Source organism: Pezoporus flaviventris, unplaced genomic scaffold (assembly GCF_033815535.1).
Source record: "Pezoporus flaviventris isolate CSIRO_AGI_PZ_B2104156 unplaced genomic scaffold, CSIRO_AGI_Pfla_v1 ptg000107l, whole genome shotgun sequence".
Lineage (NCBI taxonomy): Eukaryota > Metazoa > Chordata > Aves > Psittaciformes > Psittacidae > Pezoporus > Pezoporus flaviventris.
The window spans coordinates 731,069-749,093 of NW_026892655.1; the positions used below are offsets into that span (position 1 = coordinate 731,069).

Genomic DNA, 18,025 nt, shown 5'->3' on the forward strand with positions numbered 1-18,025 from the left:
GAGGCTCCCCTGTGTTGGGTTAAAGCCATTCCCCCTTGTCCTGTCCCTACAGGCCCTTGTCCCAAGCCCCTCTCCAGCTTTCCTGCAGCCCTTTCAGGCACTGGAGCTGCTCTCAGGTCTCCCCTTCAGGAGCCTTCTCTTCCCCAGGCTGCCCCAGCCCAGCTCTCTCAGCCTGGCTCCAGAGCAGAGCTGCTCCAGCCCTCGCAGCATCCCCATGGCCTCCTCTGGCCTCACCCCAACAGCTCCACGTCCTTTTTATCCGTCTTTAGTTTCTGGAGCTCTATTGCAAAGCTCCACTCGAGCTCCTGCGGCCTGGAGCTCCACTCCTCCCTCTTGCCCGTTTCCGCTCCCCGCAGCCATTTCAGGGCTACCCGAGGCGATGCTGATGAACCCCCCGCGCCACTGACAGCAGTTACAGCAACCGCAGCATCTCGGTCAGACGCCGCTCCCGCTGCGCGGCCGCCCCAGCGGAACCCAACCCTTCGACGGCTCCACCAGCACAACCGCACGCTCCGCCCCACCCCGCCCTCGGCCGGGCCCCGGCTTTTCGCCGCCCGCCGCCACCGCCCCGCTCCCGCATCCGCTCCCGCAGCTCCGCTCCGCCATGTCCGCCGAACCGGCCCCGGCTGCCGCCACCGCCGCCGCCGCCCCCCCCGAGCCGGCCCCCGGCCCCGAGCCGCCCGCGGGCGCCGATGAAGCGGCCGAGCACCGGGCGCTGGTGCTGACGGGCTTCGGCGGCTACGAGAAGCTGAAGGTGCAGTCGCGGCGCAGCAGCGGCCCCGGGCCGGGAGAGGTCTCGGTGCGCGTCCACGCCTGCGGCCTCAACTTCGCGGACCTGCTGGCGAGGCAGGGGCTGTACGACCGCCTGCCGCCGCCGCCCGTCTGCCCCGGTATGGAGTGCGCCGGAGTCGTCCGCGCCCTCGGAGACGGCGTCCACGACCGGCAGGTGAGGGCGGGGCGGTTCGGTTCGGCTCGGTTCGGTTCGGATGCGCTCGGCTCTCCCCGCCGCACTGCGGTGGCCCCGCCCCGCCGCCCACCCGGTGCGGCCCCGGTGGCCCCGCCACGTCCCGGTCCCGGTGGTCCCGGCCCGACCGGCGGGGATCGGGGCGCGGCCCCGGCAGCGAACAAAGCCCCGGGACAAAGGGCGGCAGAGCCCGAAGGGAGCTGGAGAGGGGCTTAGGGCCAGGGGTGCAGGGACAGGGCAAGGGAATGGCTTTAACCTGCAGAGGGGAGACCGAGATGAGCTCTTAGGCAGAAGCTCTTCCCTGGGAGGGTGCTGAGGCGCTGGCACAGGGTGCCCAGAGAAGCTGTGGCTGCCCCATCCCTGGCAGTGCTCAAGGCCAGGTCGGAGCAAGCTGCTCCAGTGGAAGGGGTCCCTGCCCGTGGCAGGGGTTGGAGCTGGAGGAGCTTTGAGGTCCCTTCAACCCAAACCTTTCCCCGATTCTCTGTACAAGCTGTTCTTGGTGGTGGCAAGCGCTGGTAGGATGTTGAGCTAAAGCGGGACGGTGCCGTTCCTGAGCACGTTTGTGAACATCCTTTTAAACTCCACGGATGTGGAAGGAAGCCTCTAGCTGCTGCAGGGCTGTCAGGAGCCACCTGAGGGTGCTGAGGCGCCGGCAGGAGCAGGTTGGCTGCTCTCGGTGCTGGGTTTGTGGTCTGCGAGGCTCTGGCTGCCGCATTTCCAGCACCTCGGGGGACAGGAGAGTTGGCTCTGCGCATCCCAGACCTTCGGGTCTCAGGGCTCTCGCAGTCGTGGTGCTTTAAAACGATTCTGGGGTGAACAGCGAGGAAAATGAAGCATCTCAAAAACCCCGGTGCTCAAAGGCGGTTCCCTTCCCTCCAGGAAAACATCGTGGTTGACTGAAGTGGAAATGCCAGACCCGCAAGCTGAGGAGCCTTTCTGCTCACTGCTATGGCTCTGTCTCTCGTCTGCTTGCTGTGTTTTGCTGTATCTTTCCCGTCGCAGAGCAAGCAGCTATTTCTTGCCCAGTGGCATTAAGAGCAGATGTTTGGGGATGCCTCAGGCTTGAGGTTTAGACCTGAGAGGTTTTTCTAAGCTTGGACATGCGTTTTGCAGGGTTCTTCCTGTTAAGCATTGCCCCAGGCCTCCTGCCTGTAGGCAGAGTGATCCTTTACAAGGGGCAGCAGTGGTGTTTCAGTGCTCAGACTCCTGCTCCCAGGGCACGACACAGGCCCCATCCCTCTGACCTCCTCGAGGGTCTGTTGGTACATGTGGGTCCATGGCAGGAGGTGCCCTGGTGTTGGTGCCCAGCGAGTGGATCACGGGGTGCTGCAGTGCCCACAGACACGTGTGCCTGGCTCCGATGTGTGATGACCTGCAAGCCTGGCCTTGTTTCAGACCGCCTTGTCCTCTGTTTGACTGTAGGTGGGTGATAAGGTGATGGTCCTGGCGAAGTCGGGGCTCTGGCAAGAGGTGGTGAACGTTCCAGCCCGTCAGACTTTCCTGATGCCTGCGGGGATGAGCTTCGAGGAGGCGGCTGCTCTCCCTGTCAACTACATCACTGCCTACATGATCCTGTTCGACTTTGGAAACCTGAGACCCAACCAGAGTGTCCTCATCCACATGGCTGCAGGTAAACAGTCCTTGCCAGCCCGTGCTGAGGCTCTTGGCTTCAGTGTGCAGCCTCTGAACGGGTACCACGGGGAGGAAGCAATCAGAACAGGGCAGGACTGACCCCATTTCCCAGCAGCTGGGATCAGTCACCAGGGTGTCACAGACATCGGGTTGTTCCCTCCCCTCCCAGTGCTGTGCCCTCAGTCCAAGCAGGGATAATTTACCTCTCCCGGGGATGTTTGCCTCTAAGCCTTTCTCACTGCTGTTCTCAGGTGGTGTGGGAACTGCTGCCATCCAGCTGTGCAAGACCGTAGAAAACATCACCATTTTTGGCACAGCATCCGCCTCCAAGCACGACGCGCTCCGGAGCAGCGGGGTCGCTCACCCCATTGACTACAGAACGATGGATTACGTGGAGGAGGTCCGGAAAATCTCTCCCAAAGGTACCGGGTGCTGGAGGACTCGAACACCCGTCCTGCGTGTGTCCCCAGGGCAAAGAAACTCCTGGTTACTCTCGATTCCTTCTAGGTGTTGACATTGTCCTGGACCCCCTGGGAGGATCTGATACATCCAAAGCATTTAACCTCTTGAAGCCGATGGGCAAGCTCATCACTTACGGTGAGTGTGAGCAGAGTGTGCCCAAAGCCCCGCTCCTGGCAGCAGGCATGTGGATCTGCATGGGGTGCTCTGTGCCTGTTGCTCACTGCTGTGCGTGTAGTGCTGCTGTTTCACAAAGGAAGCTTTGCCTGAGGGCAGTGAGGTTTGTGCTGTGTTCCCAGAGCTTTGCTCACAGGCTCTTCCATCCCACGGTGAGATGTCTCTCCAAGTACGAGCCAGTGCCTGCAGGGGAAGCTGGAATGTCCTCACGAGGAGTGCTGGCACAGCTGCTTTGTCCAGGCTGACTTAATGCACAGCACTGATAGAGCCTTGCTTTTCTGCTGGAGGATGTGTGGGTGATGAGGTTTGAGGCTACTTAATACTTCTCTCTCCATTCCCCAGCCCTGGAACACTGTGATTTTGTCCCCCAGACAAAGCCCTCACACAACCCCCAGTGGGATTCCAGACACATGCACCAGTGTACGGCCTGCTGCAGCGTGTGGCTCCCCTGGGGAAGCCTGGCTGTAGAGGGGAGTGCTGTCCTGCCAGCCTGCCTGGATGTGACCTGTAACCCTCTCTTGCCTCTGCCAGTCCAGCTGTGCTGCTGCTGCCCTCCCAAGAGAGGAGTTGTTCTGTGTTTTGGTCATTTATGGGTGCCTATGAGCCAAGTCCTGCGTGCCCTGAGGCCGAGGCAGGTTCCTGCTTCCATGGGAGGTCAAATGGGCTGATCCTGACGTGATCCAGTTCTTGCCTCTGTCCTCCATCACTCTGCTTAGCTGTTGCCTTGCATAGAGTCTGAGCTGTTCCATGGGGTGCCTGCTGCCTCTCGGGCTGTGGTCATTCCAGCTCATCTGTGGCTTCCTTTCTCTTTAGGGGTAGCAAACCTGCTCACTGGGCAGAAGAAGAGCCTCGTGGCTATGGCTAAAACCTGGTGGAACCAGTTCAGCATCAATGCCTTGCAGCTCCTGCATCATAACAAGGCTGTGTGTGGCTATGACCTTGGCTCCATGGATGAAGAATTTGAGCTCATTGGGCGTGTTCTATCCAAGCTGGATAACCTTTACAGCCAAGGCAAAATCAAGCCCAAAATAGACTCCGTATGGCCTTTTGATCAGGTGAGTCTGAGTTAACATATAGGTTGGAGCACCCAGAAATTGCTGGGTGAGTGTATTGTGCACAGTGAGCTCTGGTTCAGTGTGAACACCTTGCTCAGGGGGGGGCTCAACTGTTGCAGATGTTTAATAACCATCTGTCCTCAGGTGTTCAGTGCTTTTGTCCTCAGGATGTTAAGGGGGAGTAAAGGGGCTGGGCTCTTTGCTCCAGTGCATAGAGCTGGGCAGCACCAGACAGCATCCCTAGGGAATAGGGCAGGTGCTCAGCTGCGCTCCATGCGCAGCAGCAGCCCATAGAGGGTCTGGGTTCTGCATCAGACTGGAAACTGTCCTGTTTGCAGCCTGTAACGGAGCACACAGCTGGGAATGCTGCTACTGCCCTTCCAGCAGGGAGACAGAGCCCAGGCAGTGAAGCGGAATGAGGACATTGGGAGTGGCAGTGTTCAGCAGCTCTGCTCTGCTGTTGCATCCATGTGTTCAGGCACATTCTCCCCTTGGGAATCCTTTGCTGGGGTAGGACTTAGTAACAATCAGTTGCTGTTCGTACCCATAGTCTGGTGCAAGTGCTTAAGGAAAAGTGATGAATCCAGGCCTGGCCCAGGTGCTGTTTTGCTTGCTAACAATAGACCCCTGTGCATGTTTATTCTGTGGGGCTGTGATGGTAGGAGCTCTGTCCTGGCTGTTGGCTGGGTTTCTGCAGTGCTCCCCTTTGAAAGGAAGCAGTGGAGACGTGCAGTTCACTTCACGGTTTGCAGAGCATCCTTCTTCATGTTGGAGCTGGTCTGTGTGAACCCATGAGCACAGTTTCTCACTGTCACATGGGGATCCCATGGGGATTTCTCATGTCCCTAGACTGGGGGAGCTGCCCAGCTCTGTCCAAAATGCTTCTGTGCAGAGGCACCCTGCCAGGAGAGCTGCCCCTGGATGGTCCCTGGACTAGTCTGGATGGACCAGGTACCCAGGAAGGGCCAGTGCATGGTGGGTGTGGGTCTCACGGGGTTCCTGCTGCTTCCAGGTGGCAGATGCCATGAGGCAGATGCAAGAGAAGAAGAATGTTGGAAAGGTCATCCTGGTTCCTGAAGCACCCAAGGAAGAGTCCAAAAAAGAAGAGAACTAAGGAGAAGAGATGGGTGCCGATTGTGAATTGGTGGGTTAACTCCTTGATCTCTTTGGGACCTGGAAATGGACAGATCAGTAGCTTCCATCTTCACCAGAACATCGTGGTTAACGTTCAGCCGAGGTTTGCATGCTTTCATTGTGACCGACCCCTTGCCCTCGCTGTCTGGTTTGAAGCCTGCTTATTTTGTACACTTTTACTCCTCCCTTGTTTCCCTACTGAGTTTCCAAACTAACCTCCTTTTCCCCTGGCAGTGCAGGTGAAGCTTCCAGCAGCTGGTGCTTAACATCGCTGTGGAGTCACGGTGTTAAATGCTGTAGGAACTGCCAAGGGTCTCCGCAGAGCCTGGTCCTGCTGAAGCCCTGCGCTGTCAGATGGGGCCAGGCTTGGGAAGTTGGCTCCGCAGCCAGAGCAAAAGCAGAGCTGGCCCAGTTTCGTTCCAGCACTGCCTGCTCTTCCCTTCACACTAAGCACACTCTTCCCTCTGCTTTCCTAGGCCTCTACCACCAGTCAGTTCATAACAGCCTGTGTTGCCTTTGCCTTCTAAATGACCCTCCTGGAGTCTAGGGCATCCTGCACTTCATTTGCAGTCGCTTCTCTGCGCAGCCAGCAGATAACCTGACAGGCTGGTCTGTGCCTGAATGCAAACGGTCCAATTGGGTAACTTGATCTTGTCTGTTTTCTGCTTCCAAACTGCATAGGGAGCTCTAAATTGTGTCTTGATTTTTAGAGACCGTAAGGACTCAGCTGTGTCTCAGATGACTGGAACAATTGATGTTGGCTCTGTGCTTTATTAATGTTGGGCTCCCAGCTGGTATTGTTAAGGCTAAAGTTCACCCTCGTGTTTGTGTTTCCAAGGGCTGCAGTGTTGAGCCAGACTTTAGCAGGATGGGAACAGAACAAGCCCCTTAATGCTTGCTTTTCGGTGTGTGCTGGGTAGGGGCTGCAGCTGGGGGAGTGACTTGCAAGAACCAGGCCTGTAAGCACTTCCCAGGAGCCTGGGCTGGCTCCTCTCTGGCGTGCTGCTCAGGGGAGGTTATTGCTGTAGGTGGCAAACAGCCCAGCTCTGCCAAGCCTCTTGGCCTGGGCATCTCGAGCAGCTGAAATAGTGCTTTCCATCCTCCTCTTGCTAGCTCGGTAGGTACCCACTCGAACCAGCTCTCAGCTCGTGATGCAGTGCTGCGGCAGGGCTCGACTCTTCTTCCTCTGAAACTGCAAGTCATGGGACTCTTGGGCTCTCTTCCAACGCTGAGGGCTCAGGAGCTGCCTGGGATGCTCCTCCCAGGCCAGAACTCCAGTTTCTCCTTCCTTTCTTCCGTGCATTTGGCAATGGAGCTGTGCAGAGCCCTGAGCCCAGTGCTGTGAGCACTTACCCTGGGTGGTGCTTCCCCTTCCTGCTGGACCGTTTGCAGCCCGGAGCAGGCTGAGATGCAGCTTGTGGCTGCCTCGAGGCTGTGCCGTGGGCTGGGGGTGCTGCAGGCTTTTAGGCTTCGTTTTGGATTCAAAAAGGTAAACGTGAGGGCACCAAGAAGAGCTGCCTATTGTGGCAGACCCTTGCTACCGGGAGTCCTGCTTACCCAGCCCCCAAGGAGGGGGTGAAGGACCCCATATGCTGAAGAGCATCACTATGCAGGGCTGGGGCTTCTGTGCAGGTGAGGAGGGTCCAGCTCCATCCTCCTGTCAGTGTTGTTTTGCAGGTGCTTAGGCCCTAGTTCTTTAGCAGAGCACAGGCACAGCCTCTGGGGACCTTGCCCTGGCTCTGCTGCTGCTGAGCCAATACACTGAGACCAAATGAAAGCTGCTGTTCAGTTAAAGCTCCATCGCCTGCAGATTTGGGTGTCACATGGATTTGTCTCTACCAGAATTCATCCTTAAGGTTATGGCCAGTGCTCCAAACCGTGCAGTCACTCACCTAACAAAGGGAGGGCTTTGGCCTTGAGGAGCTTCCTTGGGTGCATCCTGACCCTTAGGGGAGAGTCCTTGGCTGCAGGCTTGCTGCTCCGAGCAGGACCAGCTCAGAAAGCTGCTCTGGCAGGGCTCCATTTGCACCCCAGCCAAATGTGATCTGTGGTAGCCCCCCCTTGCCTGAGGACCCCAGCTTCCCCACTTTGTACCCGCTGCCCACCATCATGGGGGCAGGACAGGAGCTGGGGTGGGAAGGCTTCACGGGGTTTGTTTGGTCTCTGCCATGGTGGGAGCACCTGGCACATGAAGCGTTAAACCAACCCCATTCCCTTGGAGCCCAGAGGAGGCTGGGGCCTGCCACCCATCCTTGTCAGTCCCTCTCCTGCGCTCCCGACATGAACTTCACCGACGTGGTCTAATGAAACAAGCACAAGTTTGAGCCTTTCTGAATCCAGAATCCTGCTGCTTCTCCTTTCAGCCTGCCCTCTCCTGCCAATTCACATTCGGTCCAGCAGAGCCTAATGCTGCTTTACCGGCTCTGACAACAGGAGGACTGTCTAAATTGCTAGAATGGGAAGTCTGGACCCGTTCCTCTGAGAACCCAGACTTCACCTTGATGCTCACACGCAGCACAGCCCTGCCACCTTCAGGTTCTGCACACTTGGAAAGGGGACCACTCTCCCACTGTCTGTCCCAGCACCATCCTCTCCTCGCTTTACTCTCGGCCAAGCGTGTGCTCAGTGCCTTACTTGGATGCTCTTGGATCAGGCAGCATAGAAAGGCTCTCGCAGGCTGTCCCTCCCCATGCAGCTTCCCATAGGACACCTCTGCCGTGCTGCCTTGTGCTCCACCTCAGAAAACAGTATCTCGGTGCCTTCTTCTACATGCCTGTAAGGACTAGGAAGTCACTGGAGCCTTTTCCATGCTGGCCTTTCAAAGTATTGCCAAAAACCCGCTGTGACTTTTGCTAGCTCTCTTTTGTGAACACTAGTGATGTAGTCTGACTTGCCGTGGACGAGGCGCTCCCTTTTGGGGTGTTACAGCCCTCCCAGCCTGGGGTCCTGTGCTCCCCAGCCCAGAAGAGCTCCGTCGAGCCCTTGCCTCCCCCAGGGCAGCTGCTCGGCTTTAGGCAGTCCTTGAGCAAGGCTTTATCTGCTGCCTTGGAATCAATTCCAGCTCCCGACTCCCTTCCTGTAGCTGCTCATGTGTTCTCCCTGCACATTCCTGAAGCCCTTATCGGGGCCAGAGAGCTGAGCAGTTACTATTGGTTTGTGTTTAGCGCTGTCTGTTTCATGTCCCTTGGTAGCACCAGTGTTTTTCTACAGAAAGCCAGGATTAAGTGTAACCTTGCTCTCCCCCGCCTCACTCACACTGCTCCCCTCGATGGGTTGGGTTTGTTTGGGGTTTTGGTTTTTTTTACCTTATTTTTTTTAATGGATATTTTATGGGCTAAGAAGTATAGACCCGACGTACAACAACTCCAAGTGTCTTAACTCCATGTTAACCAGCAGGTTTGTGTATAAGGACCAAAGCAAAAACCAAACGAAACCCCAGGATCCAGAATCATTCTGTTCACTGTTAACTGCTTAGGGCAGAGCGAGGAGACAGGAGCTTCCTGTGCTCGGCGGCAGGGTGCCATTCCAGCTCCAACAAGTGCCATTTAGTGTTTCTGTTGCTGATTGCCTGATCCAAAGGTTGTGGTGAGGGGTCCGAGCGAGCAGCTCATGGCAGGAGCAGCGTGCCCAGCCCTGTCCGCTGTGGCTGCTCAGTGCAGGGGTGCCTGTGCAGGGCCATTTACTGCAGGCGCCTCCCCAGGCTGCTCTGGGACAAAATGCAACCCCTTTGCTATCACCAGGCTGCTTCTGTCGTGTTTCTGACTCTGGATTCTCTCGAGCTCGCCTGCGTTGCAGCTTCTGTTTGCATAGAGGAGCGTGATCCCTGCCAGATACGTTTGAGCTGGAGGAAGGAGTTCAGCTGTACCGCTTTGGGCAATGGTATTAAACTAGAATCGGTTGAGCAGGGAGAAGTAAGAAGCGCTGTGGGCCTCAGGCTTTGACTGGTGCAGGATCTTGGCCCACTTACAGCTGCTGTCAGAGGTGTGAAGCCACACTGTTGTCTAATGAAGGCTCCAGTGTGCCAAGCCCCGGTGATGGCAAAGGGGACCGGCGAGTGATGTGAAATGCATTAGACTGAGCCTCTCGCAGCATCCAGTGTGGTCTGTGCTGTCCGAGTTGTGTTGGTTTGGAGTGTGACGTGAGTGAAACTCATCCTACAGCCACGTGGCAAATCTTTGTATTCCGCTTTGTGCGTGTAACCAAGGTGGACAGAAAGCAAGTGTGCCAATGCTGTTTACATGACCATGCTGTGTAACGCTCTTCTGTCTGATGTTACCATATGCCTTATGTGTTTCAGATGTTAATTAAAAGCATAACAACCCACCCTGCCCGTGGTCTGCTGCTGTTGGAATGAACCCTCTGCCCCAGCTCTGCCTCTTCCTTCCCCAGGCAGGCAGTGTGTGGATGCAGTCAGTTTACTTCCCAAGGGAGAGAACACACCTCTCCTCTCAAGGACTGCTCCCTGGTTACTCCACTGTCGCAGTGATGCTCTAACACCCTGGACTAGAGGGCACCTGTGCGTGTGTGTGGCAAGCCATTAGCTGCTCTCTGCCCTTCACTCTGTGCCTGGGTGTCTCTATAGCCAGCTGAGGTTGAAGCAGGTGCCTGGGGTGATAACAAGGTGTGACCAACCCCTAAAACTGTGGGGATAAACGTTGTTTATTGTGTGCCTGCAGGTACAGGCGGGGACAGGCTCTATGGTCCCATGGAGGCATGGTCCATGGGGTGCTCCCCCAGCAGAGCAGCAGGGTTCCTGCTGGCCCCAGAGCAGGGCTGGAGCTCGGCGCTGGTGGCTTTAGGACTGCACCATCTGCCCGAGCTGAGGCAGGCTCCTGCCCTGGTTTGGGTCGTGCTGCTGGAATCCACGTCAGGGCTCAGCCTGACACAAGCTGCATAACTGGCTGCTGAGGATGCGCATCCCGGGCTTGCAGGGGAGCTCTGGTCCATGCTGAGGCTGGGGATGGAGGTGCCTCTGGGGCCGCAGGAGGACAAACATGAGCTCTCTCTTGAGCTGCCTGTGTTAAGCTGCACTTGTTTCAGCTGGAGAGGAAGGTGAAGCATGGTGGGAGCTGTGGCTGCTGCACAGGGAGGCTCATGCAATGCCCAGTTTCTTCAGTACAGTGCAAACCTCCCGGAGATACAGGGCATCCGGATAACCATTCCTGTGGGGCAGAGAGGGAAGTGGTGTGAATCCTGCTGATGGTGCTAAAACCACCTTCCGGAACCTTCCTGTTCCTTCCAGTACAGGAAGAGGGGAGCGCAGTCTATTTTTGCCCCATGCATTCAGCAGGGCTGGGAGTGGAAGTCACAGCTTGCACCCAGGGCTGGCTGCAGAGACACGGGGAAAGGCAGGGGAACTGTGAGTGAATGGGGCCCAGAATTCCCATCCATAGGGAGCTTAAAGGTGTGGGATGGGCAAGGGCTTAGCTCCAGATGGAGGGGGTCAGAGCAGAGTCCCCAACTGCTGCTGTGGGAGCCTGGAAGAGCTGCTCACTGCAGGATGGGGTGAGCTGGAGCCCACGGTTCTCCCCCTTCAATTGCTGCTAGAAAACCCCACACCTGGAAACTTGGGATGAGCTGGGCCATACCTGGCTTTGCCTCCATCCCAGGAGGTTTTGTGGGGGATAAGGCCCCATGTCACTCTTTCCTCGCCATTGCAGGACTTGATGTGAAACGTCAGCCCACAGTCAAATGCCTTCTTCAGAAGCACTGCTGTCTTCTGCCCCTCCCTGTTGTCCGGCAGGAAGGCACAGAAATGCCCCCCTTTGTAAGGCTGGCCTGGGTGGGGGTCACCAACCTTGGAAGAGGAAGAACACGTTTTAAACAACCACCTGAGTGCTGTGCCTCGGGGCTGGCCTCCTAGTGACCTGGAACTAAAGCAGAGCTTACAGCACGCTGCTCCCAAACCTGGAGCAGAGCCACCCTTCAGCACCTCTGCTGCCTTGCATGTGGGGCATGGAGCCCGAGCTGCCCTCCTCCCCCTGCCACACAGCCCCTCTCTCCCACCCCAGCCACACTGCACGTCCTGCACGCAGAACCCATCACATAGAATCATAGAATAGTTCGGGTTGGAAAAGACCTTAAGATCATGCAGTTCCAACGCCCCTGCCACGGGCAGGGACACCTCACACTAAACCATGGCACCCAAGGCTTCATCCAGCCTGGCCTCAAACACTGCCAGGGATGGAGCATTCACAACCTCCCTGGGCAACCCATTCCAGTGCCTCAGCGCCCTCACAGGAAAGAATTTCCTCCTTAGATCCAATCTAAACTTCCCCTGTTTCAGTTTGAACCCGTTACCCCTTGTCCTGTCACTACAGTCCCTAATGAAGAGTCCCTCCCCAGCATCCCTATAGCCCCCTTCCTGCAGCGGGCTGGGGAAGCCGCAGCAGCGGTACCTACCCCTTGCACACCGTCAGGGATGATGTAGACAACCTGGAGCGTTGGGTCTCGGTAGTAGCCCGGCAGACTCTGAGACAAGGAGGAGATCTGGAACTTCCCCGGGATGCTGCAGCCCGGGGTAAGCGTGGAGACGCTGCAGCAGGGCGGCTGCGGGCTGTCCCCTGCGAAGCACGTCCTGCACAGCCAGTGCCCGCAGCGCGCCGCGCAGGTCACGGCTGCGCCATGGCAGGCATCGCAGCGGCCCGGAGCCATCCTGCTGCTTTCCTGCCCCGGGCTGGGGCCTCTCCCCTGCCCCTCCTGAGCACTGCTCCTGCCTGCAGGGAGCAGAGCCCTGTCTGGGGCCAGGGCTGCAGCCTCCATGGGCCTGCACAGGCGGGCGGGCAGGGAGTGAGGAGCCCCATCCACTGCAGGCACTGGGGAGCGCAGCCATCCCATCGCCTCACCGTGGCTTCCTCTGCTCTTGGCTCTTGCAAACTGGAACCTGTCCGGCAAAATCTGCCTCAGCCGTGCCGGGTCCGGCTCCCCCACAGGCAGTTTGGTCTTCAGCTGCTCCTGGGGCTCGCTCAGACCGGTGGGACTGGAGTTATCCACCACAGCAGGGCTCAGGTCGCCTCCCTCTTGCTCAGCCCCAGAATCAGCACAGTCATTGGCATCCTCCTGCCCCAGTGTGTGCTGGAGCCCCCAGAGGCTTGGGGACCTCTCAGCCGGGTTAACATCTGCAAGCTCTGCTGTAGCACTAATGGTCAGGTCCTGCAGGTCCATCTGTAGGGACTCGAGGCTACCAGGAAGGGCTGCACCCAGCAGCGTGTCCTGGCTCCTGCTTGGCTGGACAGCACTAGGACAGCCTGTACTCTCTGCTCCTGGAGACTTCAGGGCAGGTTGCCTTCTGGAAGAAAACACTTGAAAGGCCTCAGTCACTCCTGGCAGCATCTCCTTGGGGCAGGCAAGGTACAGGTTGTACTTGTCTTTGCTGAACCCAACCTGGAAGGAGTTTCCTCGCAAGAGGCTGCATAGTTCACTGAGGGCGCTGTCATCCGGGCCATCCACAGCGAGCTCTGAGTAGCTCATACTCTGGCACACGAGGTCAGGACACTTCCTCACCAGAGCTTCCACTTTCCATTTGGCCTGGAAAAGCTTCTCCCTACCCTCTGCCTGCAGCGTGAGCACGGTGCAGTCGCCAGCGCGATGCTCCGAGAGCTGCACCTCCCCATCGCTGCACAGCTCGGCCACAGCGGCGCGGTGAACGTCCTTCAGGTAAGACCACTGCAGGGAGTCCAGGCTCATCTCCTGCCTCATCGCCGTGCCCTGCGGCTTCTCGCTTTCCTTTGATCTGGGCAGGGAGAAGCTGTTGGACCGTTGCAGGAGAGGCTTGGATTCGGAGGGTTTAGAGGTCCTTGTTGTGTCAAAGGCACTGGATGTGCCAGCAAGTGAGTGATGCTTGATGGGACCAGAGCCTTTAGAGTCTCTGTTGTCTTTGTCCCCAGAAGCAGACAGAGCCTTGTGTCTTGTAAGCCTGGCACCTCCTTTCATCTGCTCCCATTCTTTGGGGTCCTGCTGCTGAGACTCTGCTGCTGCCCCCAAATCCACACCTGCTGTAGAGGCACCGGGCTGGTACCGCTGGGTCAGTGCCATTGGGTCACTTGGCCGTAGAGCATCCGTTTGCAGTGGGTGTTTTCCAGAAGGCCCCACCGGCGGGGGGTCCTGAGACCTCTCAGCTTTCAGGGTGCTGAAGCTGGCAGGTGGTCTGAGCTCGTCTCTCAGCTTCGGCCTGCCTGGGATGAACCTTGAGGCTGAGGTGCCTGCGGGCTCCCTGGGCTTGGGCAGGGTATTCTCTGTGGTTGGCTGTGAGGGCAGGGAGCTGCTGACCGTGGCCTGTGCGGCGCCTCTTCTGGCACTGAAATCCCGAAGATACTGCTTGGCCTCGGACACATCGACGAGGTTTCCAATAAGGTAAAGCTGCTTCACATCCTCATGGCAGAGCAACTGGGGATACAGCTGCTGCAGCTCGTGTGTCAGCGCCCTGAGAGCCTGGCTGTCCATACCCAGTCCTCCCTTGGTGATCTTCTCCTTGCGTAAGCTCACCTCCAGCTGCTGGTAAAGCTTCTGCAGGGCCAAGCGGGCCTCTCGCAAGGCACCCATGTCCCCAGCCATCCCTGCAGCGGGATGGAAGTAGAGCATGGCGATGCCATCGCTGCTGACATCCACCACATCCACACCATGCTGCTGCAGCACGCCCTGGTACTCGGCAGCACAGAACCTCTGCATGTACAAGTAAATGTCTGAGTCCATCACTAGGGAAAAGTCCTCCAGGTGCTCCACAGCTTTCCCATCCACAGGTCCCCAAGGCGATGGAGCTCTACCCGGTTCTTCACATGCCTGGTCCCAGTTCAGGACCTTTGCTGTGTCTTGTGCTGACTCAGCAGAGTCAGGCTCTTGCTGGGGATCAGGGATTCTGGTCTCTTTGGCCACATGGCTGGAATCTGGCAGGAGGATCTCTCCAGCAGCTTGGCTCTTGAGGTTCAGGCTGCCCAGCAGCTCTCTGTTGAAGGCCTGCAGCTCAGTGAATGGCCCCTTGACTATGCAGTGGGCATTCTTGGAGTCAAAGTTGAGCTGCACATTGCTGTAGCCTTTATACAAGTTCCTCAGGAGGGCTTTGCCAGTAGGAAGCTTGCCATAGTCAACTATCACGGAAGCATATAAGAAGATCTGCAAGTAGATAGCAAAGGAGTGAGAGAAGGATGAAAAATACCCCCCTCCAAGGCAAGGGGGAGGCAGATGCACCCAACGCTTGCCACAGCCCCTGTGTTATTATGGCAGAAAGACGACGTGACCCAAACACCTCTCAGCATCCTGCTTTCACAGGAGATGGGAGCCAGCACAGGCAGGACTGGGAGCCCCAGGGAGCCCAAGCAGCTCTTGGACCTTGTACACACGGTCAAAAGCTTTCTGCAAGCAGGGAACACGAGGGGTGAATAGCAGAGAGCTGCAGCTCCACGTCTGCCCCCTGAGAGCTCTGCATGCAGCTCGCACCCCAGAACGCCATTGTCCCTCTTGCGTCTGCAATGCAGCTGCTCTCCCGCTCCCCCAGGGCTTCAGCTGCAGACTTTCAAGCACCACGGCCTTGCAGAAGGGTCTGCAGTTCCAGGCTAACTCCCATGCCCCTCTTGTCAGCGCTCAGACACGAAGACACAAGATGCGGCTGCTGCTGTGCTCTGCTGAAACCGCAGAAAGAGGGAAGAGCTCCCCAGCGCCTCCTAACACCAGCCCGTCTCCAAAGCTGTGCTGAGCAGGACACAGGAGCAGCACACTGTGCGTGTCCAGCTAATGACAAGCAAGGGCATTAATAGGATCTCCCAGTTGCCACCAGATGGGCTAGGGGAGAAGCGCCCCTTCCCTCCGGTCTGTTCTTCCTCACTTTGACAGACACAAACGCCATTGAGCGTGTGCCCGGCCTGTCCCTGTGCCACCAGCATGGAAAAGATTCCTCCTTTGACTAGGAATAAAAGTGGCTTTGCCTTAAGTCTCATTAAGGGTAAAGGAGAGCGCGAGGTCTCCCTTTCCCCAGCACAGGCCCAGCGGCAGCGGGGATGCCACGGCCACGTCTGCTCCGCGCTACCTCATCGGGGCTCAGCTCCGCGGCGTGCGCCGTCACTTCCAGCGGGTATTTGTCCCCTCCGATGGACAGGACGTGATTCTTTACCTTCAGGATCCTCTGGGCCACTGGGTGGGAAAAGCACCGGCATCAGCCCAGCCCCGCGCCGTGGGGCAGCAGCACCGCCCCTTCGCGGACCACACGGGGCAGGGGGGTCCGGGAGCGGGCAGAGCCCACGGGCCGGTCCCTCGAGGGGCCGTTACCTTCCGGCGTCTCGAAGGTGACGAGGGCGCAAACCTGACGCCCGTCCCTTAGCACCTGCACGTCGGCGATCTCGCCGCCGCCGTTGCGGGAGCGCAGGAAGTGGATGGTCAGCTTGTCGGCCACCCTGTCGGGGGGCAGCTCTGCGGGCAGGCCCCCGACCCGCACCGTGCGGCCCGCCATGCCTGCGCCGAGCCCCCGCACCGGCCGCCAGCCCCGGCGCCGGCTCCGACCCCCCCCGCACCTCGGTGCTTGACCCCGGCCCCGCTCCGGCTCCGGCTCCGCCGGGAAACGAAAGCGAAACCTGCCCCGGCCCCGCCCCGAGCCCGCACCTCCCGCCCGGCCCCGGCAGCGCGGACCCGCCGCTCCCTGCGCACGGTTTCATCGCTGCTCCGCGTCCTCCGTGAACGCGGCCACCCCGTGGCTGCCCGCCGGGACGTAACCGACCGAGTCCATCTCCCCCCCGCCGCTGCTGGGCTTCTGCATCTCCCGGATGTCCCTCATGGGCTCCTCGCTCAGCACGTCCGGGATCCCCGAGAGCAGGACGGTCCGGGGACAGCGGGAGGGCTGGAGCTGGGCAGAGCGGGGTGAGGAGCGGGGCTTCAGGAGCCCCCCGCTCTGCCTGGCCCTGGGCTGGCACCAGGGCCCGGGCTCTTACCTGCAGGTCTGAGGCCTCCCCACTCAGGCACGGGGATATTTTGAGCTCGTATGTTTGCTTCCCCAAGGGCACCTGGATGCGTCCTCTCTCAAGCAGCAGCTCTGCCACTGCCAGGGTGGGGAGGAAAGCCCTGGGTCACCCAAAGCCCCACTGAGCTCCTGGGGAGGTGACAGCCCTGGCACAGACACTGAGGCTGGCACTGCCCAGCCTCAGCTCTCCTGCACCAGCAGCCTCGGGAGGGACGGGAGAGCCACAGCTCGCTCTGCCCTCCCCGCTCCCCAGACACAGCTCCATCTGCTCCCAGGACATGACCTGTGCTCAGCCCTTCTCCCCAGCCCATCTCCAGATCCTTCCAGAACTTCTTCCTTTTTTCTTCCAGTATCTTGCTCAGCATCTGATACCTCTGCATCAGTGTGTTCTTCATCTCCCTTGCTAGCAAAACGCTGTCCTGCAAGGAAGGAAAGAGGAGGCAGCAAGGGAACCACCCAGACACGCATGCACAGCCCTGTGCTTGGACACAGCTCCACTTGCACTGATTTTCTGCTCTTGACTGCCTGCAGCCCTGCCCTGGCTCCTCACATTCGGTCACAGCCCTCCACTGCGCGGCACAGGCCTCATGTGATGCCCTGCGAAACCTCCACCGGGTCCAGAGCAAAGCAGTGTGCCCAGCAACACATCCCCTCCACCCAACTGCCACCTTGCCAAGCCCGGGATGCTCTGCTCACCAGCCTGGAGGCAGATCTCTTCTTCTCTCTTGAAATACTTTTGCTGCTTAAAGTTTTCATGCAGATGTTCCCTCTCTTTCCTCAGCCCTCGTGTCCTTTGCTCGACGGCTCCCGTGGCCGTTTGTAGGTTCACGTGGTCTTGCTCCAGTGCGCTGCAAAGCTCCTGTGAGAGGTTCCATCAGTGACACCCTGCAGCATCCCCCGGCTGTCCGGCCCCAGCACACGCTGCTTTTGGCAGCCCCAGCCCCGCCTCCCCTAACCCCCCCCCCTTAACCCCCGACTCGCAGCCCGGAGGCACGGAGGAAACCCAAGCTCCCCGCACCTTGCAGCGCTCTATCTCCTGCCGGACGTGCTCGGCGGTGAGGCCCAAGGAGCCGGGGCCGGGGCCCGGGGGGCAAGGCAGCTGCACGAAGGAGTCCTAAAGGCAAGCGAGGTCTCAGGGGAGGGGGCACCGGGCCCTGCGCCCAGCGCCGCGCCGAGCCCCGTGGCTCAGCCTTCACCTCCTCCGATCCCATCCCCGCTTTCGCTTTCGCACCCGGCCCCGCCTTTCCTCTTCTTTCCGCTTCCCGCAGCAGCCCCGGGGGCTGCCTCCCCCCGTACCCGTTCGGCAAACGGCACCCACGGAGCCAGCCCGAAACTGGACACCCACTGGCACATCACCGCATGGCATCGCCGAGACACAGACACCGGGAGCCCTCGGTCCCGCACCCGCATCCCGATTCACACCATTTTGGGCACTGGGGATTCCCAGCAAGGGCAGAACATTCCTCACCCCTGGGCAGAAGGGGAGAGCAGAGCTGCTCCAGAAGAGTCCCACACTCTCCACAGACACCCTAAAGGCTCCAAAGCTCTCCCCGACCCCAGAGCAGGATCTTCTATGATGGGGCTATGGAACTGATGGACAGGGGTAGAGCAGTTGATGTCATCTCCCTGGACTTGTGCAAAGCATTCAACACTGTCCCACAT

General features: G+C 58.8%; 3 protein-coding genes across 3 annotated transcripts; 1 reads left to right on the plus strand and 2 right to left on the minus strand.

Moving 5' to 3' along the window:
* The first annotated feature begins 557 nt into the window (after positions 1-557).
* On the plus strand, positions 558-5,683 carry VAT1 (vesicle amine transport 1). The gene is made up of 6 exons (XM_061477661.1): positions 558-946; positions 2,387-2,594; positions 2,848-3,018; positions 3,104-3,193; positions 4,046-4,287; positions 5,300-5,683. Exons 1-6 carry the CDS (start codon positions 605-607, stop codon positions 5,399-5,401), a joined length of 1,155 nt encoding a protein of 384 aa, XP_061333645.1. The 5' UTR covers positions 558-604; the 3' UTR covers positions 5,402-5,683.
* Positions 5,684-10,394: 4,711 nt separating this feature from the next.
* Positions 10,395-13,123, minus strand: LOC133281807 (probable E3 ubiquitin-protein ligase DTX3). Its single transcript, XM_061477650.1, has 3 exons — positions 11,824-13,123; positions 11,010-11,218; positions 10,395-10,583 (listed from the first exon to the last, which is right to left on the minus strand). The coding sequence occupies exons 1-3, from the start codon at positions 13,117-13,119 to the stop codon at positions 10,514-10,516; spliced, it is 1,575 nt and encodes a 524-aa protein (XP_061333634.1). The 5' UTR covers positions 13,120-13,123; the 3' UTR covers positions 10,395-10,513.
* A 2,934-nt stretch (positions 13,124-16,057) lies between these two features.
* IFI35 (interferon induced protein 35) lies at positions 16,058-17,773 on the minus strand. Its single transcript, XM_061477538.1, has 6 exons — positions 17,660-17,773; positions 17,382-17,477; positions 17,064-17,222; positions 16,559-16,782; positions 16,335-16,464; positions 16,058-16,249 (listed from the first exon to the last, which is right to left on the minus strand). Exons 1-6 carry the CDS (start codon positions 17,771-17,773, stop codon positions 16,058-16,060), a joined length of 915 nt encoding a protein of 304 aa, XP_061333522.1.
* Between the last annotated feature and the right edge of the window lie 252 nt (positions 17,774-18,025).